The sequence below is a fragment of the Gaeumannomyces tritici genome, assembly GCF_000145635.1.
Source record: "Gaeumannomyces tritici R3-111a-1 unplaced genomic scaffold supercont2.7, whole genome shotgun sequence".
Lineage (NCBI taxonomy): Eukaryota > Fungi > Ascomycota > Sordariomycetes > Magnaporthales > Magnaporthaceae > Gaeumannomyces > Gaeumannomyces tritici.
This window is the reverse complement of record NW_008804551.1, coordinates 1,070,500-1,086,851: the sequence shown is the minus strand read 5'-3', so window position 1 is coordinate 1,086,851 and position 16,352 is coordinate 1,070,500. Positions and strand designations below refer to the sequence as shown.

General features: G+C 58.3%; 6 protein-coding genes across 6 annotated transcripts in view; 3 read left to right on the top strand and 3 right to left on the bottom strand.

The window, feature by feature from the left end:
• Positions 1-805: 805 nt before the first annotated feature.
• GGTG_11678 (hypothetical protein) lies at positions 806-3,224 on the bottom strand. Its single transcript, XM_009229569.1, has 5 exons — positions 2,916-3,224; positions 2,721-2,793; positions 2,626-2,635; positions 1,432-2,537; positions 806-1,346 (listed from the first exon to the last, which is right to left on the bottom strand). Exons 1-5 carry the CDS (start codon positions 2,988-2,990, stop codon positions 1,207-1,209), a joined length of 1,404 nt encoding a protein of 467 aa, XP_009227833.1. The 5' UTR covers positions 2,991-3,224; the 3' UTR covers positions 806-1,206.
• Positions 3,225-3,417: 193 nt separating this feature from the next.
• Positions 3,418-5,470, top strand: GGTG_11677 (hypothetical protein). The gene is made up of 2 exons (XM_009229568.1): positions 3,418-3,777; positions 3,889-5,470. The coding sequence occupies exons 1-2, from the start codon at positions 3,686-3,688 to the stop codon at positions 5,204-5,206; spliced, it is 1,410 nt and encodes a 469-aa protein (XP_009227832.1). The 5' UTR covers positions 3,418-3,685; the 3' UTR covers positions 5,207-5,470.
• Positions 5,471-5,596: 126 nt separating this feature from the next.
• Positions 5,597-5,901, bottom strand: GGTG_11676 (hypothetical protein; the record flags this gene model as incomplete). Its single annotated transcript, XM_009229567.1, has 1 exon — positions 5,597-5,901. One exon carries the CDS (start codon positions 5,899-5,901, stop codon positions 5,605-5,607), a length of 297 nt encoding a protein of 98 aa, XP_009227831.1. The 3' UTR covers positions 5,597-5,604.
• A 2,819-nt stretch (positions 5,902-8,720) lies between these two features.
• On the top strand, positions 8,721-9,949 carry GGTG_11675 (hypothetical protein). Its single transcript, XM_009229566.1, has 3 exons — positions 8,721-9,274; positions 9,349-9,406; positions 9,476-9,949. The coding sequence occupies exons 1-3, from the start codon at positions 9,070-9,072 to the stop codon at positions 9,801-9,803; spliced, it is 591 nt and encodes a 196-aa protein (XP_009227830.1). The 5' UTR covers positions 8,721-9,069; the 3' UTR covers positions 9,804-9,949.
• A 296-nt stretch (positions 9,950-10,245) lies between these two features.
• Positions 10,246-13,735, top strand: GGTG_11674 (hypothetical protein). Its single transcript, XM_009229565.1, has 2 exons — positions 10,246-11,940; positions 12,194-13,735. Exons 1-2 carry the CDS (start codon positions 10,557-10,559, stop codon positions 12,511-12,513), a joined length of 1,704 nt encoding a protein of 567 aa, XP_009227829.1. The 5' UTR covers positions 10,246-10,556; the 3' UTR covers positions 12,514-13,735.
• A 940-nt stretch (positions 13,736-14,675) lies between these two features.
• GGTG_11673 (hypothetical protein) overlaps positions 14,676-16,352 on the bottom strand; it is a gene marked incomplete at its 5' end in the record, with an annotated part of 2,947 nt that continues 1,270 nt past the window's right edge. The window contains one exon of the mRNA XM_009229564.1: positions 14,676-16,345. Coding sequence (XP_009227828.1) covers positions 15,755-16,345 — 591 coding nt within the window. The 3' untranslated portion in view covers positions 14,676-15,754. The remainder of the gene's footprint in view (positions 16,346-16,352) is intronic.

Here is a 16,352-nt window from a genome sequence, read left to right as displayed (position 1 = left end):
CCGGGCACCGTGGCAGGCATCCGGGGGAGGAAGCAAGGTGCCGATTTTCCACCCGCTGGCCAAAACGACAATAGGAGGAGGGCTTACACGTGCCACCTTGGCGGCATCTACCGCCCCAGCTGTCCGCCAAGCCCCCCCGGCCCGGAATAGGGCTGCTTAGCTCCGGAGTTGGCGACTGATATGCCCCCAATCTGACGGACTAGTGCGTGTGGCGTTCGAGTTTGATGAATCTTCACCTTGGTGTCCCGCGGCTGAACAAGGCCGCCCGAGAGATCCGAGTGACTGGTCCTGGGCCCTCTTCTGCATGTTGTCCTATGCAAAGCCCGCATGTCAAAATTCAATCCAGCCACAGAGCAAATCTCGTATCCAACCTGCCACCCCTCTCTCCAAGCATGGCGTTGCATCGACCGCGGAGGCAATTGCGGGGGTGGGTGGCCACATGCTGGGCATAAGCACAAGATCAACGGGGGAGGGGGAGAAGCAGATCCCATTGGCCAAGACGGTTGCTGATTTCACATGCATCAGAACTATGTACACCCACATCACTGGCTGGCCCACGTCGTGACGCGTTTTCTTTTCTTCAGCCCTCACCAGTCCGATTGTTGGAGCCCTTTACATACTAGCGTGGTCGCCTCGATGAGAGATCCTAACCGCAGCACAGAACCAAGCGAACGGCTAAAGGTGGATGCAATGTGGCGTGGCTGTCCGCTGATTGTTTTCCATTCGAAGCAGGTGAAATGATTATGTAGGTATTATCCAATGGAAGATGAGTGCAGATTGTGACAGCTGCCAGGAACGGGAGAGACGGCTGAAAGGGGTTTTATTCACAATACAGGTCATATTGGGCTCATATCAATCTATGCCAGAACTATAACTGATGGATGATTTAAAAACATCGTCTAGAATATGATAAGAGTAAAGAATGGGGGAAAGACGAGAAAAAAATAGCAGGAGAACACCAGCAACGGACAATACCGATAAGCGAGTGCCGAAAAGTGTGAAAAGTGGCATGGATGGAGAAGAGATGTACAAACGCCAACCATCGTCCGACCCCGTCGTAAAAGCACGAGCATATCGAAGCATGCAGTAAATACAATGCAAAATACAAGGCTGAAGAAGTCCAGGTAATACGGAAAGGTGCAGCAAATCGGTTGAGGGATTGCATGCAACAGCAAGAAATATAACGTCGTAGCGGAGCGCGGGCAATCATGGGCGATTTGACCTGGGGAGGTAGCGACTTCCGAGGGCCCTGCCCAGCGCCACACTCATCCTACTACCGATTGTATTGTCGGCTTGCATGTTGCTGGCCAGGGCCTCTTCAAGGGCCGACTGTGTCACTGACGCGTCTAGTAGGCGGCAATCTCGTCAGCATCTCAGATGTTGGAGCAGGCTCAACAGCGCACACGAGATCGAAGGAAAGATAAAAGTTACCATCAAGATCGCTAAAGCTACTTCCCATGCTGGGAGTGCCGCCATCGCTGCCATGATTAGATAGGCCATGACCCTTTCCTTTAGCCCTGGCTGCAGCGCGGCCTGACAGCTCTGCTGTGCGTCTAGGGCTCAAGGGGGCCACGTTGCGGGCTTCCTGAGCCGGGGACCGGTTTACCAAGGCAGTCGAACTCGCCGAAGAGTCTGACATTTGTGACTGCCCAAGCGACGCTATGCGACGGGCTTTGGGCGTGGACGGCGGGAGAGGAGTGCCGCCACCGCGCCTGGCAGCCGCCATGTCGCGTGGGTCGCCTCGGAGCGTCGCGCTGGGGTCAGAGTACTGACCACCCGAGAAAGGAAGGAAGGCTGGTTCGGCATCATCGTCGTCCTCGTCCGGCGAGACAGCCCCGTCGGCAGTGGCAAGGCCGTCGACTGGTTTGGTCGCTCCTCCGCTTCCAACGCCTGCGCCGCCCGTATTACCCGACGTTGCTGTGAACCGAGGCGGGCGACGGATGATGCGCGACTGAGCCGGGCTCGACGACCTCGAGGAAGACGCTGAGCTGGATTCAGCAGGACCGGGAGACTGCTCATCGTCCTGCGGGTCCTCATCGTCGCCGTCATCGTCCTCCTCGCGTCGCGGTGGACGGGTTGCGCTCGTAGGCGTTGTGACGATGGGAAGTGACGAGAGCCGTTTCCGCTGACCGCTTACATCAACCCCCTGCTGCCGCAGCGCGGATGCCCCTGCCGTAGTACCGCGCTTCTGCTGGGTGCTGTTGCCCGAGGACGATGCGCGGGACACCTGGGGTCTGCCTTCAGAAGCAAATGGGGCGGCTTGTTTCCCAGCGGGCACACCTGCGTCCTTGCGGATGGACAGCGAAGAGGGTGCCCTCGGATAGCCAGCGGCAGAACCCACCCTCCTCATCTCTGCGGCAGTAGCGGTAGTAGACTCTGAGCCAGGAGGAACCGGCGAGGGCGCAGCGGAGCCCCGCTTGCCAGCGGTGGTGGCCTTGCGCATCTGCATCTGGGCGCGGACCTGGGAGGCATGGCGCTCGGTGAGGTAGGTGACCTGCCTGAGCAGAAAGTCGACCGTCACGTCAAAGTCGGCAGCTCTGTAAAAGGGACTTTGTCAGAAACACCCATGTGGGAGAGGGCCAGCTGGAACATGACGCCAAGAAAATGTGAGATGTGTCGCCATACATTGCATCCCCTGCAGCAATTCCAACCGAGTCAGCAAGCAACGCCCCTTTCTGGGAAACAATAGTCACGGTCAACAAAACAGAAGAGATACGCACAGTCAATTTCCGTCTTGGAGACACCCGAGAGGATGTTCCACAGTCGCTCGTCCTTAGAGGAGTCCCAGTTGACCTGGCGCACAAATCATTGGTCGCCGAGTGGTGTCAGCCAATCACGTCACCAAAAAGCAGGCGGCTGGCGCGGGAAAGAGGCGAGGACTCCCGCGCCGCGTACAGGAGCAGAGGGGAGCTCACTGCTGGAGGGTCTACAAAGTCGCCCCGCGCAAAGGGGAGGCGGATGTAGAGCGTGTATGCCGGCTCGGGATCCATCCCGGTGTTTCCACGTGCCCGTGACTCTGGCGAGAGCAGCGGCGGCGATGGGCGGCGGCAGTGTACGACCTCGTTTCGCGTTCAGTCCAGCCGGGCGTCTGGTCAGCAGGAGGCGACACGAGTTACGGACGGGCTCCTCGAGCAGTGAGCAAGGCGACCTTGGGGTGACCCAGGCTGAGTGACCTAGGTGACGGGCCAGGCAGGTGCAGGTGCGCCTTTCCCCGGATTCCTCGTCATACATGACTTATCGATAAGATAGCTGCGCGCCTTCCCGCCGCATCCATTGAGAATTCAGGTTTACCCACTGGCCGCTAGCGCTATCTAGGTGGGTCTTAGCCTCAAACTAGGCGCTGATCCCTGAAAGCGCGCTGGATCGGGCCTAGCACGTGAATTTTCTTGCTGTTTCTGAGCCGCACGGCTGTCGGTTGCTAGGGCAGTCGAAACTTTCGCGTGCGCGTTGGCGTGTGTGAGCAGCAAAGGCGATTTAGTCATCGAGCATCGAAAGAAGCATCCAAGACCGAACAGCGGGAAACCAGCGACCGTCGCATTCCCAGGATTTCTCCATCAGTCAAAAATCATTAATCGCCGCCCTGCTGTCCATATCGACCCGCGCACGCCTCTGAAGCCCTTTCCGGACTGTTTTCTCCGGCCTTCTCCTTTTCATCATTTCGCTTCCGAGGCAGCCAGCATTCACAATGGCTCCTTTGATATTACACAACGTCCCCGACGACGAGCTCTACGTAGGCGAGGACGGCAAAAAGAGGCCATACGCCATGGTTTTCCCACAGTACGTCCACCAGATCAACCCATGAGCAACATCAGCAATACGGTTATGTCTTCGGCGTCGCCTCGCCGCCCGTTTGTCTTGAGCATGCTCTAACCTCCTCGCTCGCCACAGACACGAAGGGCACGCCGCCGCATTGCGCGGGAGGCGAGCAGTCGTCGCCGAGACCGGCTCGTTCGGCCGATCCGCACGAAGATCACGATCAAAAACCGCCACGCCCGCTCGGAGGGAAGACCCCACGCTTGCGGCCGCCGATGCAGTGTTTAAGGGCTGGTTCGCGAACCAAAACAAGGCGAAGGAGGGCGAGGACGGGCCGGCGGCGGCGGCGCAAAAACAACGAAAGGCGAGCGGCGAGCTGCCCATGGCGACTGGAGACGACGCACCGGCCACCGCCTCGACGGCGCGCTTCGAGCAGCAGCGCGTGCCTGTCGAGGTCATCCTGCGCGGCTACCGCTCGTCGAGGCAGCAGTACGCGGCCATCGACCACTACGAGCAGCTGGCGGGCATGATCTGCGAGGACTACGCGCGCGACCCGCCGGCCGAAAACAGGCGCTACCGCTCGGAGCTGCGCGACGCTGCTAGGGGCTCGTCGTCGCTCGCGCCGGGTGGCGGCCGTATCAGCGGCCGCCGGCGCGCCCTGACGCCCGAGGAGCGCGCGCGCGTCAACCGCGCCGACAGCGGCGAGCACTGGGTCAAGGTCACGTTCGAGTCGGCCGCCGCTGCCGACAGGGCCATGTCGGTCTCCCCCCAGCGCGTCCTGGGCCACCTCGTCTACTGCGAGCCCTACCACAGCATGCCGCCTGCCGCCGGCGACATAGCAGTTCCGGACATGATCGGGAATGCCGGCGAGCTGCTCGCGGGAGCCGCCGCGGCGTCGGGCTCGCGATTCCAGTCCAGGGGCACTTCCAGGACAGAGCCTGGCGGCGGCGGCGGCGGCGGCACCTCGTCCTCGGCCCCCAAACCATACTCTTCTCTAGGGCTACCTGGCGACTTCCCACCCTCAGTCACCTCGATGCCGTCCTCGCGGACCATGGACACGGGCACGCTCGACTCCTTCACCGAGAGCATGACGGTATCATCAGCCACCGCCACGGGCCGCGAGGCGCCGGCGAGGCAACGCGTGTCGTCCGCATCCCCGCGCGCCGGCGACGACGGCCTCTACTGCAGGACGATCCCCACGGTTCCCAGGGCCAAGCTACGGCCGGCGGAGCAGGCTCTGCTGCCGCAGCAGTCGCTTGCGCAGCGGGTCATCAACATTGTGCCCTTCATCAAGTGGTTCAGCGGCTCCATGATTGGCAACGAGGTGCCCCGGACCGACCTCGGCGATTTCGACTGGGACAAGGCGAGCCTCTACTGGAAGGTCATTTGGTGGCTGGACTCTACCTTTAGGCTGTTTGGAGGCGAGATTGTAAGCGCAGACAAGGACGACTAGGTAGGGATCGGATGGCTGGGATGGGGAAAAATGATCCAGCAATCACAAGGTCTTAATAATTACTCTGCGCTGGCAACCTACGGACACTCGGTCGGGACCGATATGGAGTTTGGCTTGTATCAACTCTTTCTTGTTTTCTGGGACGGTAACTCGTGTCTATTTGTCGCATATTCAAACTCTTTCTCCTCGTAGCCTTGTCCTTGCTAGTTGGCATTTGCACCCACGATGCATGTCGTCAATCTTTCGGCTGAGACACCACAGCCCACTGCGACTGCTGACGAACCTCGATTGTCCTTGTACTGTAAAGAAAAGATGCAGGGGCGGGACGAGCTACCTACTGTCTCTGAGACACGGGGACAAGATGGGACTTGAGGAGAGTTCATAAGTTGTGACCCGTATCACTTAGCATCCGGCAATCCCGATCGTGAGAGGGGGGGTGAACGGAAGCTGATCAACCGGGCGGCGAGCTGGGCATCCACACCGCACCGCCAGCGAGATCTGGCATCCGCGGCGGAGGAGCGTGTCAGATCGGCAAACCAGTTGGTGACAGCCGTGACTGAACCGCGGTGATGGAGGACCTTGGTGGGATGCGGCTCCAATGCTCCCCAGTCGGCAGGTGGACCGGGCCATCCTGTCCGCCGCGTCCTGCTGCCTAGGTTGGCATCTTGAGACGTGCGTTGGGGCAGATTGTCCATGTTTCTGGATGCTGTTGCGATAGGCTCCTGCTTTCTTGTTTTCCATCCGAGTGCCGTGGCCCGTGATGCGTAGGTGGTTCCCAGAACCTCGTTGGGCACACACAGTGCTTGACCATATCTCCAGCCAATGCTCTTGGCCTGGGGAAGCATCCGGGAACCAAGTCACCCATGCTGATCATTGGATCTCTTGTTCATTTGTCGAGCTGTTTGCGATTATCATGGTTCAGTGTCGTACGCATTTACATGAGATATCTGACAATGTCATGCTATATGTATTTCGACGTGTTATCGTAAATCAAATTCAAGTTCTTGAAAGACAGACGAATCTATTGTTGCTGCACGTAATTGTCTCTCCAAATAATATTTAGCGAATAATTAGTTCAAATTATCCCAAAAGGCATCACGAGACACAACTTTGGTTGGGTGGTGATCCATACTATGACGATATTTAACTGCATGCATACGTATATTTTGCATAATGTTCAAATTTATCAAATCATGTAGATATTACATCCATTCCGTTCCTTCGTTATTCCCTATTCGCCTTGCTCTTCGCATGCCATTTACACGCCCGCATACGATGCTACAGAACGATTTTACCACTCAATTGCTCTCACAAACTGTGTCCTTCCTTCAAAATAGATATGATATGATATATCTCCGCACCGCACCGAGCGTCTCATAAGCAATAGCCACGATGTGCCCGGCTCCCAGCGTCTGGGTTGAATGCCTCTAGAAGGCTGCGGCCCGAGAGAGGGAGACTCGGGCCGGATCCAGTCAGGGGCTGTGGGCGCTCCTTGGGCAGGCGAAGGGCGATCTCGGCTGCCCGCCAGAGAGGCAACCGGGGGACACCCAGCCTGACGAGCAACTGACTCGCGCCCGAAATTGTCTGTGAGTGGGTTTTGGGGAGGAAAAAGGCCACCAGTCACGGCCGGTAGCGAGACCGACACGATAGCCAAGAACACGACAGGCCAAGATGGCCGAGGTTTTGTTTGGTTCTGGTCGAGATCGCCCTCATCTCTTGCCGCTGGCCTTGAGAACATATGGCACCTGCTTTGTCGTGCGTGCTTTACACCAGAAGGCCGGGATGTTTGGCTCCCAAACATACCTCCGGCGGCTCCTTCAGCCCTTTCCATCACCATGGGTGAATCGCAGATCCCATCATATGCCAGGTCCGGAGTGAGTCGGATTGGCCTTGATTCTGTGCTGCATTGCCACATCGCACCGCGTGGCGGCATCGGAGATATTACTCTAACCAGGCTCAAGCTTGGAGTGGGTGTGTGCTTTCCCACTGCCCGCCCGCGTAGACGTAGCATCCACCAGCTCCTGGACCCCTTCCACCATGTTTCGGGGAAGCGCAGATCCGGGCGGGTGTGAAAAGGAAGGGGGAATGGACGGCGAAGAAAAGAAGCTTCCGAACAACAGCGGCTTCCGCGCGAGTGTGGGTGGGCGCGCAATACGACTTTCCGCAACTATACGGAGCCGAAAACTCAAGCAATCAAGAGTGAAACGAACGTGAAAGAGGTGGGCATGTGGGCTGGGGAAAACCACGTGCGCCATGGCCTCAAGGAGTTAGTCGGGGATATCAAATGACCAGTAGAGACGAACATTAGTCCGGCTAAGTATCAGAAGAGATTATGAGCGGCATATAGGGTGGCTAGCTCGGCAATCTCTAGTCATTTGACGCCAAGCATCGCGAATTGGCGACCGTTGAAGCGAAAGAGACGACGAGACGAACTGGACGTGCGGTGGCAAAAATAACATGAAATCCAAAGGAGCGGTGCGTAGGCGCCGCACAGCTGGGCAGCTGAAATGAGAAGAAGTAATTCCGCCCCAGGCCCCTTGCCTCCGCAGCACGGAGGGCTGACGCGCGGTTGGGCGGTTGGATATGGAAGGTGGTTTTGACGGGTTTCCGAGATGAACACTCGATTGGCCCTACGTCGAGCATCACTGGTGTCTGGACTCCAGATCCTCGGGTTCCCGTCGCTGGGGTGAGGTGAAACGACAAACAAAAACCCGCCGAGAACAGTCGCTTCCACCGCCTCGGTTGTTTGTGTTTTTCGACGCTGGCGTTCCATCTCATCTCAGGATGTGCAAGCCTCAGCTTGATGCGCTCGCATCCGTCACATTTGACGCGGCGGGTTGGGCTGTTGCTGCGGGGATGCCTAAGGGGTCCAGCGCTGGCGAGAGGTCGAGGCCAGCCCAAGGCTCTCTGGCGTCGCACGTCGTCGCAGAAGCGAGACCCCTGCGTGGCCTGCACCAAGCCCTTCCGGCTTGACGAGCATGCGCTAGTTGCCCGCTTGGGACGTTGTGTCCCAAGCGTCGAAATCTGTAAGGCTGGACGCTGCTAGTCCATCTGCTGGCTGCGGCTTGGGGTGCTTTCAGCGCGCGGGCTCCCCCGTCGCGTCGCGATTGGCCGGCGGCCATGGGGAGGAAGCGTGTGAGTTTCCCTTGCCCTAGCCCGAACGTTTCTGGCGCGCCAATCAGAGGGCCGGCTGGGCTTCCCTGCCATCTGCCAGAGCCCCTGCAACGTCGTGCTTTCAGCCGCAACGCTGGGAACGTCCCGCTCCCTTCCCACCTGGTTTGTGCCTTGCACTTTGACAACCTGGAATGTTTTATGTCCAACACCACGGTTGTGCCGAGCCACACGTCACCTGCCAGCCGGACACGACATGGAGGCAGGACGAATTGAACCGGGGCGCTCGAGGTAGGTACACAGTAGGCCCCGGCAGAGCCACGAGTCATGACCTGCGATGAGAGCCGCCCCTGCCACTCTCCTACCTACCTAGCCCTTTCATCTATGCAGCCCAAGGTTGAAGCACGAGCATTTCAGACTGCGCACATCTGCAGCAGCAGATTGATTCCAAAGGCCACATCATCAGGCCACACACCGCGTCTTGCTTGCCACAGCTCCGCTATGCTGCTCCTGTCGTCGATCGTGGCTTTCTCCAAGGACCCTCTTCGTCCTGTCTCACTGCTGCCAAACCCTCTTGCTGCACGCTGTGCCAATGCAATTGCCATGCATTGGATCGAAGGTCGTCGAATAGGGGCGTTTTGTGCCAGCGTCGCAGGTTTGAGGCTCATTCTCCCATGCCAGGGAGCCAGGAAACGGCGGGCCGTCGATCTCCTGCACGATGGTCATCTCCATTCTATCCGACTCGAGCCTAAATGTCGCTCTGCGCCCAGCCGGGTCCTGGCAAGCACCCCCAGTCGGTGGCTGCAGCATCGCTTCTGCGCCAGGCGGATGGCAGCCACTACACTGATAGGCCGCTCGCGTCGCCGATGATTGATGATATGAATGCCCAATCTAGAGGAGTGGACGGGCGCACGCACCACTCCTGCCACGCAGCGGATCATCTCTCCGATCTCATGAGTCTCGGCAAGCCGCAACCAACCAACCAGACGAGACGCGTGCCCAGGCGACCCCGCGACTCTTATTTTCATTAGACTGTTGCCGCGGCTCCGTTGGCAGCGGCAACCGTTCTGCTTTGGGCGCTGTCGCCCGGTGTGGTGCTCCACGGGGTCGGGAGCTCCTCGCACAGCCAACATAGCACAGCCAGCCTAATTCTATGAGCGAGCGAGTGAGCTCGCCCTCGCAGCTACGCGCCGGTGCTATGGCTGCCCCGGCTCGCGTATTGCCCCGACCTTTTCTACCCGGCGGGCTGGCTACCGTGGGTTCACTGCTCTCGCCTAGTGGCACCCGCGCGGTGGCCACGAGTCACGGCTCCCAGACCTGGCCGTCCTTGGAATTTTCAAAACGGGTATCTCACATGGGGGTTGCAAAACGGGGCCAGCCTACAGACCGACTCGGGTACCTGTCTCGGCTGGCCGAACCCAGTAAGACGGTTGCCCAGCACGCGAGGGCCAGACACCCTGGCCTGCCAGAGGGTCCAGATGAGTGAGGCGCCGCGCGACACACAGAGGCCCATAGGATGTAGTGGCATCAAAATCCCAAGCCAGACGTCAACATCTTTGCTTCCTGGGCGTGCCCATACCTTCCTCGTGGGCACATGGTGCCTGGCAAATCGGGGACACTGCGGTCCTAGCCTCCCATCCTCCCTGCCACCCTGCCTTCTCAGTGTCGTGCCGCCCTGTCAGGGGTCGCCTTGCGGTGGGGAAGGGTTGCGGCAGGGGTGGTCAAGATGTGGGCACTTGGACACCTGCGTCTCGCCCCTTCGGATACGCAAGCAGGCAAGGTTGCAGGGGCACCCTCAACGACTTCAAGGGGATCTCTTGATTGTCGGGCCACCTCGCTTGCTGGGCCTTCCGTGGCCACTGAACGACCCGCAGGGTTTTCGCCAAATCGGTGGCTAGAGCGCGCCTTGGCACCAAACCAAGTACAATGCCAGCCCTTCCCCCCCCCTCCTGTGTGTGCCTCATCCCATGCACGCCCACCTCACTCTACTAGCAGGGTCATTCGTTTCTAATAGTAGTAGGCACAGCCACGCCGGTCGTGGACTTATGCGTTGTAGAAGTGACTCTATTCTCACACAAGACACTCATTTCTTCCCTTCTTTACGCCGTCTTGGCTGTTCACCTTGAGAGGTTCTTTTTCGTTTTCTTCTTTTTTGCTGTTTTCTTTTTTCTTCTCCAAGTTGACTTGTAGTCGCTTCTTTTTCTCTTTACTTGCGCCTTCGTTTTCTTTAATCCCGACCATGTCTGCTCTTCCTCCTCGCCCGGCACCGCCGGTTTCGGCACTACCTGCGTCGCCCGCTCCTCGTTCGGCCGTCCTCGCTTCACGCCCGGTGCTGGCACCGGCAGTTCCCCCTGCTCCGACACTAGAATCGACATCGGGGATGATCGAGGTTGCGACGCCGACTGATGGTGGTCTCGAGGTGGTGACCCTCGAAACGACTGCTGCGACTCCCGCGACGACGACCGCGAGCCCGGCGACACCGGTGTCCGCCCCCATACGGCAACCACAGCAGGACTACTGGGACGAGAAGATATGCCTCGAAGTCGAGTACAACGCTGATTACCCCCCGCAAACCATCGTCAACGATGGAAACAGCACCGGTGGTGCCGATATCAAAGTTTCCATGGACGGCGGCTTCCCTGCACCGGGCGGCCTAAAGCGGACCAACACCAACGGCTCCGCCATCTCCGAGCCCGCGCCCGCATACAAGAGCGGCGACACATTCACCGACTCGCCTGCTTCCGAGAGGGGTATGTGGAGGGGCGACGCCGGCGTCACCGACGCCGATCGGCCGAAGCCGGCTGGCGAGACCATGTTTGGATATCCCAAGAAGAAGGTCATCATGATCGGTGGTAGCATTCTTCTCCTGATTGGTGTCATAATCGCCATCGCGGTAGGAGTCTCGCTGGGCATGCAGGGCCAGGCCTCAAGGTCTGCGAACTCCGAGGGCTTGATGATGGACAACACCAGGGTCGCATCCATAAACTGGACCGAGGCTGTCAGCGGAACCCGCCACGTCGCCGTCTTCTACCAGACCCGCGAAAGCTCCCTTATGGCGTCGACACGCGACACGCTCAGCAACAGGTGGCGGACCGTCAACGTGACGGCCGCGGTTCTCAAGAACACCAAGGCGCTTTCGCTGGACGTCTTGCCGGGCACGCCCATCGCCGTGTGCAGCAACCAGTTCCAGCAGTCGCTCTACTACCTCAACTCGCGCCGCCAGGTCCAGGAGCTCTACTCGTCCAACTTCAACGCCGACGAGTGGTTGAGCGGTATGTTCTCGTCCAAGATCCAGGCCAAGTCGGCCCCGGGATCCAAGCTGTCGGCGGTCAGGCAGATGTGCAACAACTGCAGCAACTCTCTCCTTGTCACGTGGCAGGACGACGATGGCAAGGTCCGCCTGGCCAACTTTACGGCCGACGCCTGGCAGGAGATGCCGCCCATCGCTGAGAGCGCCGCCCCGGGCACCGGCCTTGGTCTCACGGCCTTTACCGACTTCCGCGGCACCGGCCCATTTGGCACCGACACCAACGCCCTCCGCATCTACGTGTCCGGCGGCACCACTCTCATGGAGTACATCAACGGTCCCGAGACCAACTTTGCCTGGACCACTGGCAACTTCGGTAAGTCTCCACATTTTCCCACCCAGCCCTGTCATCTGCCAGGGGCTTCTTCGAGTCAAGGTCCACGTCTTGGCACAATGCATGAAACCCTCCCTTGCATGGCACCACATGCCCCTGCCGCCCTGGCGTGACAGCCAGCCCTGGCAGGGCCGATTTGAAAATCTGGGGACGCGAGGTTTCGAAGATGCGGCTCGCCAACGAGGAAAGCCCTTTGCTACGGACTGGCTAACCATTGCGCGTGCCCCACCCACAGGAAACCCGCTTGCCTCAGGCCTGCCGGTCAGCCCCAGTCCCGATATCGCGTCCATCACGTACGGCCCCAACGGCTGGATAAACAACCTGGTGGCCTACACCGACGTCTGCGGCAACATCCAGACGGCCGTCTGGCGTGGCACGACCTGGTCCATTCAGCAGGCCACTCTTACGGGCCAACCGGCCGGTGTCGATAACTTCACCGCCATCACGGCAACGCAGGAGATGCACATCTACGCCCGCCATAAGGGTGGCAAGATCCACGAGTTTGCAACCAACGCGTCCAACCCCTTCCTCTGGACCTGGCAGGGCGCTCTGTGAGCGCGTTTATACGCCGTCGATGTCGACCTTTATTTCGTGATGGGTCCCTGGGGGATGAGATTATCTTCTCGACAGCAGTCATGAGGATGACGGAGAATTTTACAAGGAAAACAGAGAAAAAAAAAAACCAAATGGGTTCGGGGTTCTTGGGTCAATGAATCGGTGTTGATGACTCTGGGTGGAGGGAAGGGCAGGGACCCCATCGGCCGCGGCGCGAGTTCTCAACTTGGGGGCCATCCCGAGCAAGAGAGAGGAACGGTGGTTTCTACGCTACAGCACATCGCACTAGGAACATTACTTCGAGCCCATCCAACGGTTTCGCGACGTATTTGAATGACGACACAAACATACAGGACACTATTTTAGAGATTTTTCTTATTTTTCTTCTTCTCGGCCTCGGTTATTTTCTCTTGGTTTTTTTTTTATTGTTTTCTTTTCTTATCCCTTCTCACCTTCTCTTCTCCTCCACTTACTTGCTTTTTCTGCTTTGCTTTTTCCCCTGTTGGTCCAGTTCTTCTCTTGGAATGACCAACATTTGCACAAAGGGGATGGGGGTTTTCTATATCCATAACCAAACGGGGTTGCACAGGGCGGATCGGAGCATTGGATACCACGATGATGGAGCCTGGGCTGGGGTTGAACAGGAGGGAGAGAAGACTGCGGCTTTGGAAGGCGAGCCGCGGCAAAACAACGAGGAGGAATGTGGTTGACAAGAGGCGCGAGAGAGATCTCCTTTTCTCGCATCAAGTACCTAGAGCTGCTTTACTCTAACATTCCTCTGTCTCTTTTTTCACGTACCTTTATTTGTTGTTTCCTTTCTGTTTGCCTCGCCTTTTTCTTCCTGTCCGCAGTCTTGCTCTCTCTCTCTCTCCTTTGTTTGTCACCACTCATCCATCATCCCAATGTTTTGGACGTCGAGAACAACTGTGGGCCCCCGCTTCAATGTTGGACCGTTTCCTGTTGTGACTCCCTCTCTAATGTCTTGTCTCCTTCGTCGTTGTTTCCTTGCGAACTTACGATATACCTGGCTGCCAAAACCCCCGCTGCTCACTGCTAGGGTGAGTAGTGTCGGGGATGGCCTTGCCCGATGGAGTGTACGCATACGGAGGTGTCAGGCAAAAGTTTTCGCCGTGGGGCAGTACCGACCAGGGCAGGACGGGTCCAGCTCCTACCAAATAAGGCCTAGCTTATACATTCTTCAACATCAATTACTGTACAAGTCTAGAGCTGTAAATATATGTTAATTTATGAGCTTCTATGCGTTGCTATTGGTCGTGGCATACCCCGGCCCCTGCCTCGCCTCGGGAGCGACCTGCCCCACGGCGAAAACTTTTGCCTGTTCGTCCTACGCCGCAATGTGGAAGTAAAAAATAACCTTGCAGACGAGGCTGATTCCACATGTCCCCTCCTTGAATGTCACTGTAACATCAGGGGGTTTTTTTTTTCATCTGCAACCAACTCTATTCCCGTCGTAGTGCTAGCTCAAACTTTTATAGCGGGAAAGTAAGCATCCAAGCTAGGGCTCGCCGTGGCTTGTCCAACGGGAGATCATTCTACGGTTTGTTTCTTCATCGGTCGGCGATACTCCGTGCGAATGTCACGCGAGCACCCGGCCGAGAGAACGGATGGAAGGGGAGGGGGACGTTGATGAGGCTCCTCAAACTCGCCACCCTTTTGCCGCCTTGGGTCTGCCAAGCGAGGGGAAGGAACGGCCAATCCCTCCCCCCGGCCCAGCCGCTTCTGGATCGACGTGGGGTGAGTGGGGGTTGCTGGGGCCAATGTTGTTCACGGATTGGTCGGGGCTGGATTTAAGCATCTTTCCCTTTTTTTTGTTCTCAAACGTTTTTATGCTTTGCGGTCGAATGGATGGAGATGGATGGATGGGGACCCTTCGTGTTGGGCGCGCCCGGTGGGCATTGAAAGTGGCACTCGAAGTGTCCAAAAAAAGGAATTCGGTCAAGTCCGAGAATGCTGCGCAGCCCACGCGCCGTGCGTTCCAGTTAGATGGTACTGTCGGTACTAGGCAATGAATTAACCATCCTCCCCCCCCCATTTTTCTTCTCCTCGTGATAGGCGTGAGATGGATTAGGTTGCCAGGCATCCGTGTCTAGTACGACGTGGTGAAGGCGAACCTTGGCCACGTCGTAATGCGACGTGGTGACGGTGGCTTGGACGTGTAGCATCTAGATTGATTTGTCTTTTTTTCTCTCCACGAAATCGAAACAGAAACGCGCCTCGGTCGATTTCCCAGGGCTGGGACGGCTGGTATCTATGGTTTGTAGTCTACCTAGGTATGGGTGACGCAGCCATGGGCAAGGCGAATGCATTGAAAACAGGCGGCAAAAGAACAAAAAGGAAGCCCTCGATCTGCCTTCGGCGCGGCAACGCGAGGCCCTGGAAAGCCATGGATGCGCCCGGTTCGGGCCACCCGTACGCCCGTCTGGAATGCTCAATGCCATCAACCCGCTGCTTGTCATACCACGTCCATGTCGCTCTCTCCCTCTTTCCCTTGCTCTCACCCCACCTCCCGATCACGATCGCTTCGATGCTTCTTCCTGGGATCCCTGGACCACGTGGCCAGCTCGAACACACACACACACGCACACCCCGCGGGCGCCGAGCCGGAAGGCCGGCGCTGATCGGGGGAAAGCTGCGGCTCAAGGTTATCTGATCTACCAAGGATCGTGGGTAGTGACGGCTGTTGTTCCGTTTGAGGTAGACAGAAATGCCTACTATATACCTAATCCAATAAGAAAAGAAAAGAGAGAGGCATCGTAAGGGAAAGAGAACACGAGGCATGGGCCACCATTGGCCGTGAATCCAAAAATACGAGTCCAGAGCCATGCAAACAAACAAAAAAGACAAGACTATGATGCGCAACTCGAGGAAACGGGGAGCAGCAAACTACCTAGCGAACGCACTTGAAACACAACAAGGCCCATATGACGCTTCTATAATCAGTCGAGAAATCAAACGCCGATACAATGGGAATGCTCCAGAGATGTGGGGAAATGGAGGGGGAGGAGGACATGTAGATGGGAAAGGTGGTGGACATGATGCTTGGTGTTTTGAAAACAGTCAAGATATAGCTCGCCAACGACGAGCCATGGGGGCCCAAGACGGCGTAGCGCAGCCCCCCAATGCACCCAAAAGCGGCAAAAAAGACGTTGCAACGATCGCTATGGACGGGAGTGGGAGGTGAACCCTCGCTTGTCGTGATCGATGGCGGGGATGTGGGCATTCACCGGTCGGGCCGCGGCGTCTGTGTGTGATCGAGCTGCGGCCCCCCGCCATCGTCGCCATCCTTGCCTGCGGGCGTTGACGGCGACCGCTCGTTTCGCCACGGGTCCCCGTCCTCGGACCCGTCGACACTGGCGCTCACGCCGTCACCGTCGTGGTGGAGCACCTTGAAGATGCGCGACGCCCTCGGCGTCGGCTCCTCGAGTTGCGGCGGCGATGGCGATATCAGCGTCGCCTCGTGTTGCTGTTGCCCGTGCTCGTCGTCGTCGCCATTGCCGTCGCCGCCTCTCGCGATACGTGACAGCGGGCGCGGGGTTCCGGCTATACTGGTGCGGCCGCTGCTGTCGGAACCCATCGGCAGTTCGTCCGGGTCGACGGGCTGGGGTTGGGGCGAGAAGGGCCGGACGCCGCGGGACTGGTTGAACTGCGACACGAAGCTCTCGTCGTCCCTCATGACCCCTCGGTTGCTGCGCTGGGCCGACGACAAGGCGCGCGCCAGGCTCTGGTACGGCTCGTCGTCATCGACCAGCAGGCTGTCGGCGCGGTGGTGGCCCGGGCGCGTCGTCTCGCTAGCCGAGTCGGCTAGGATGGACTTGGGC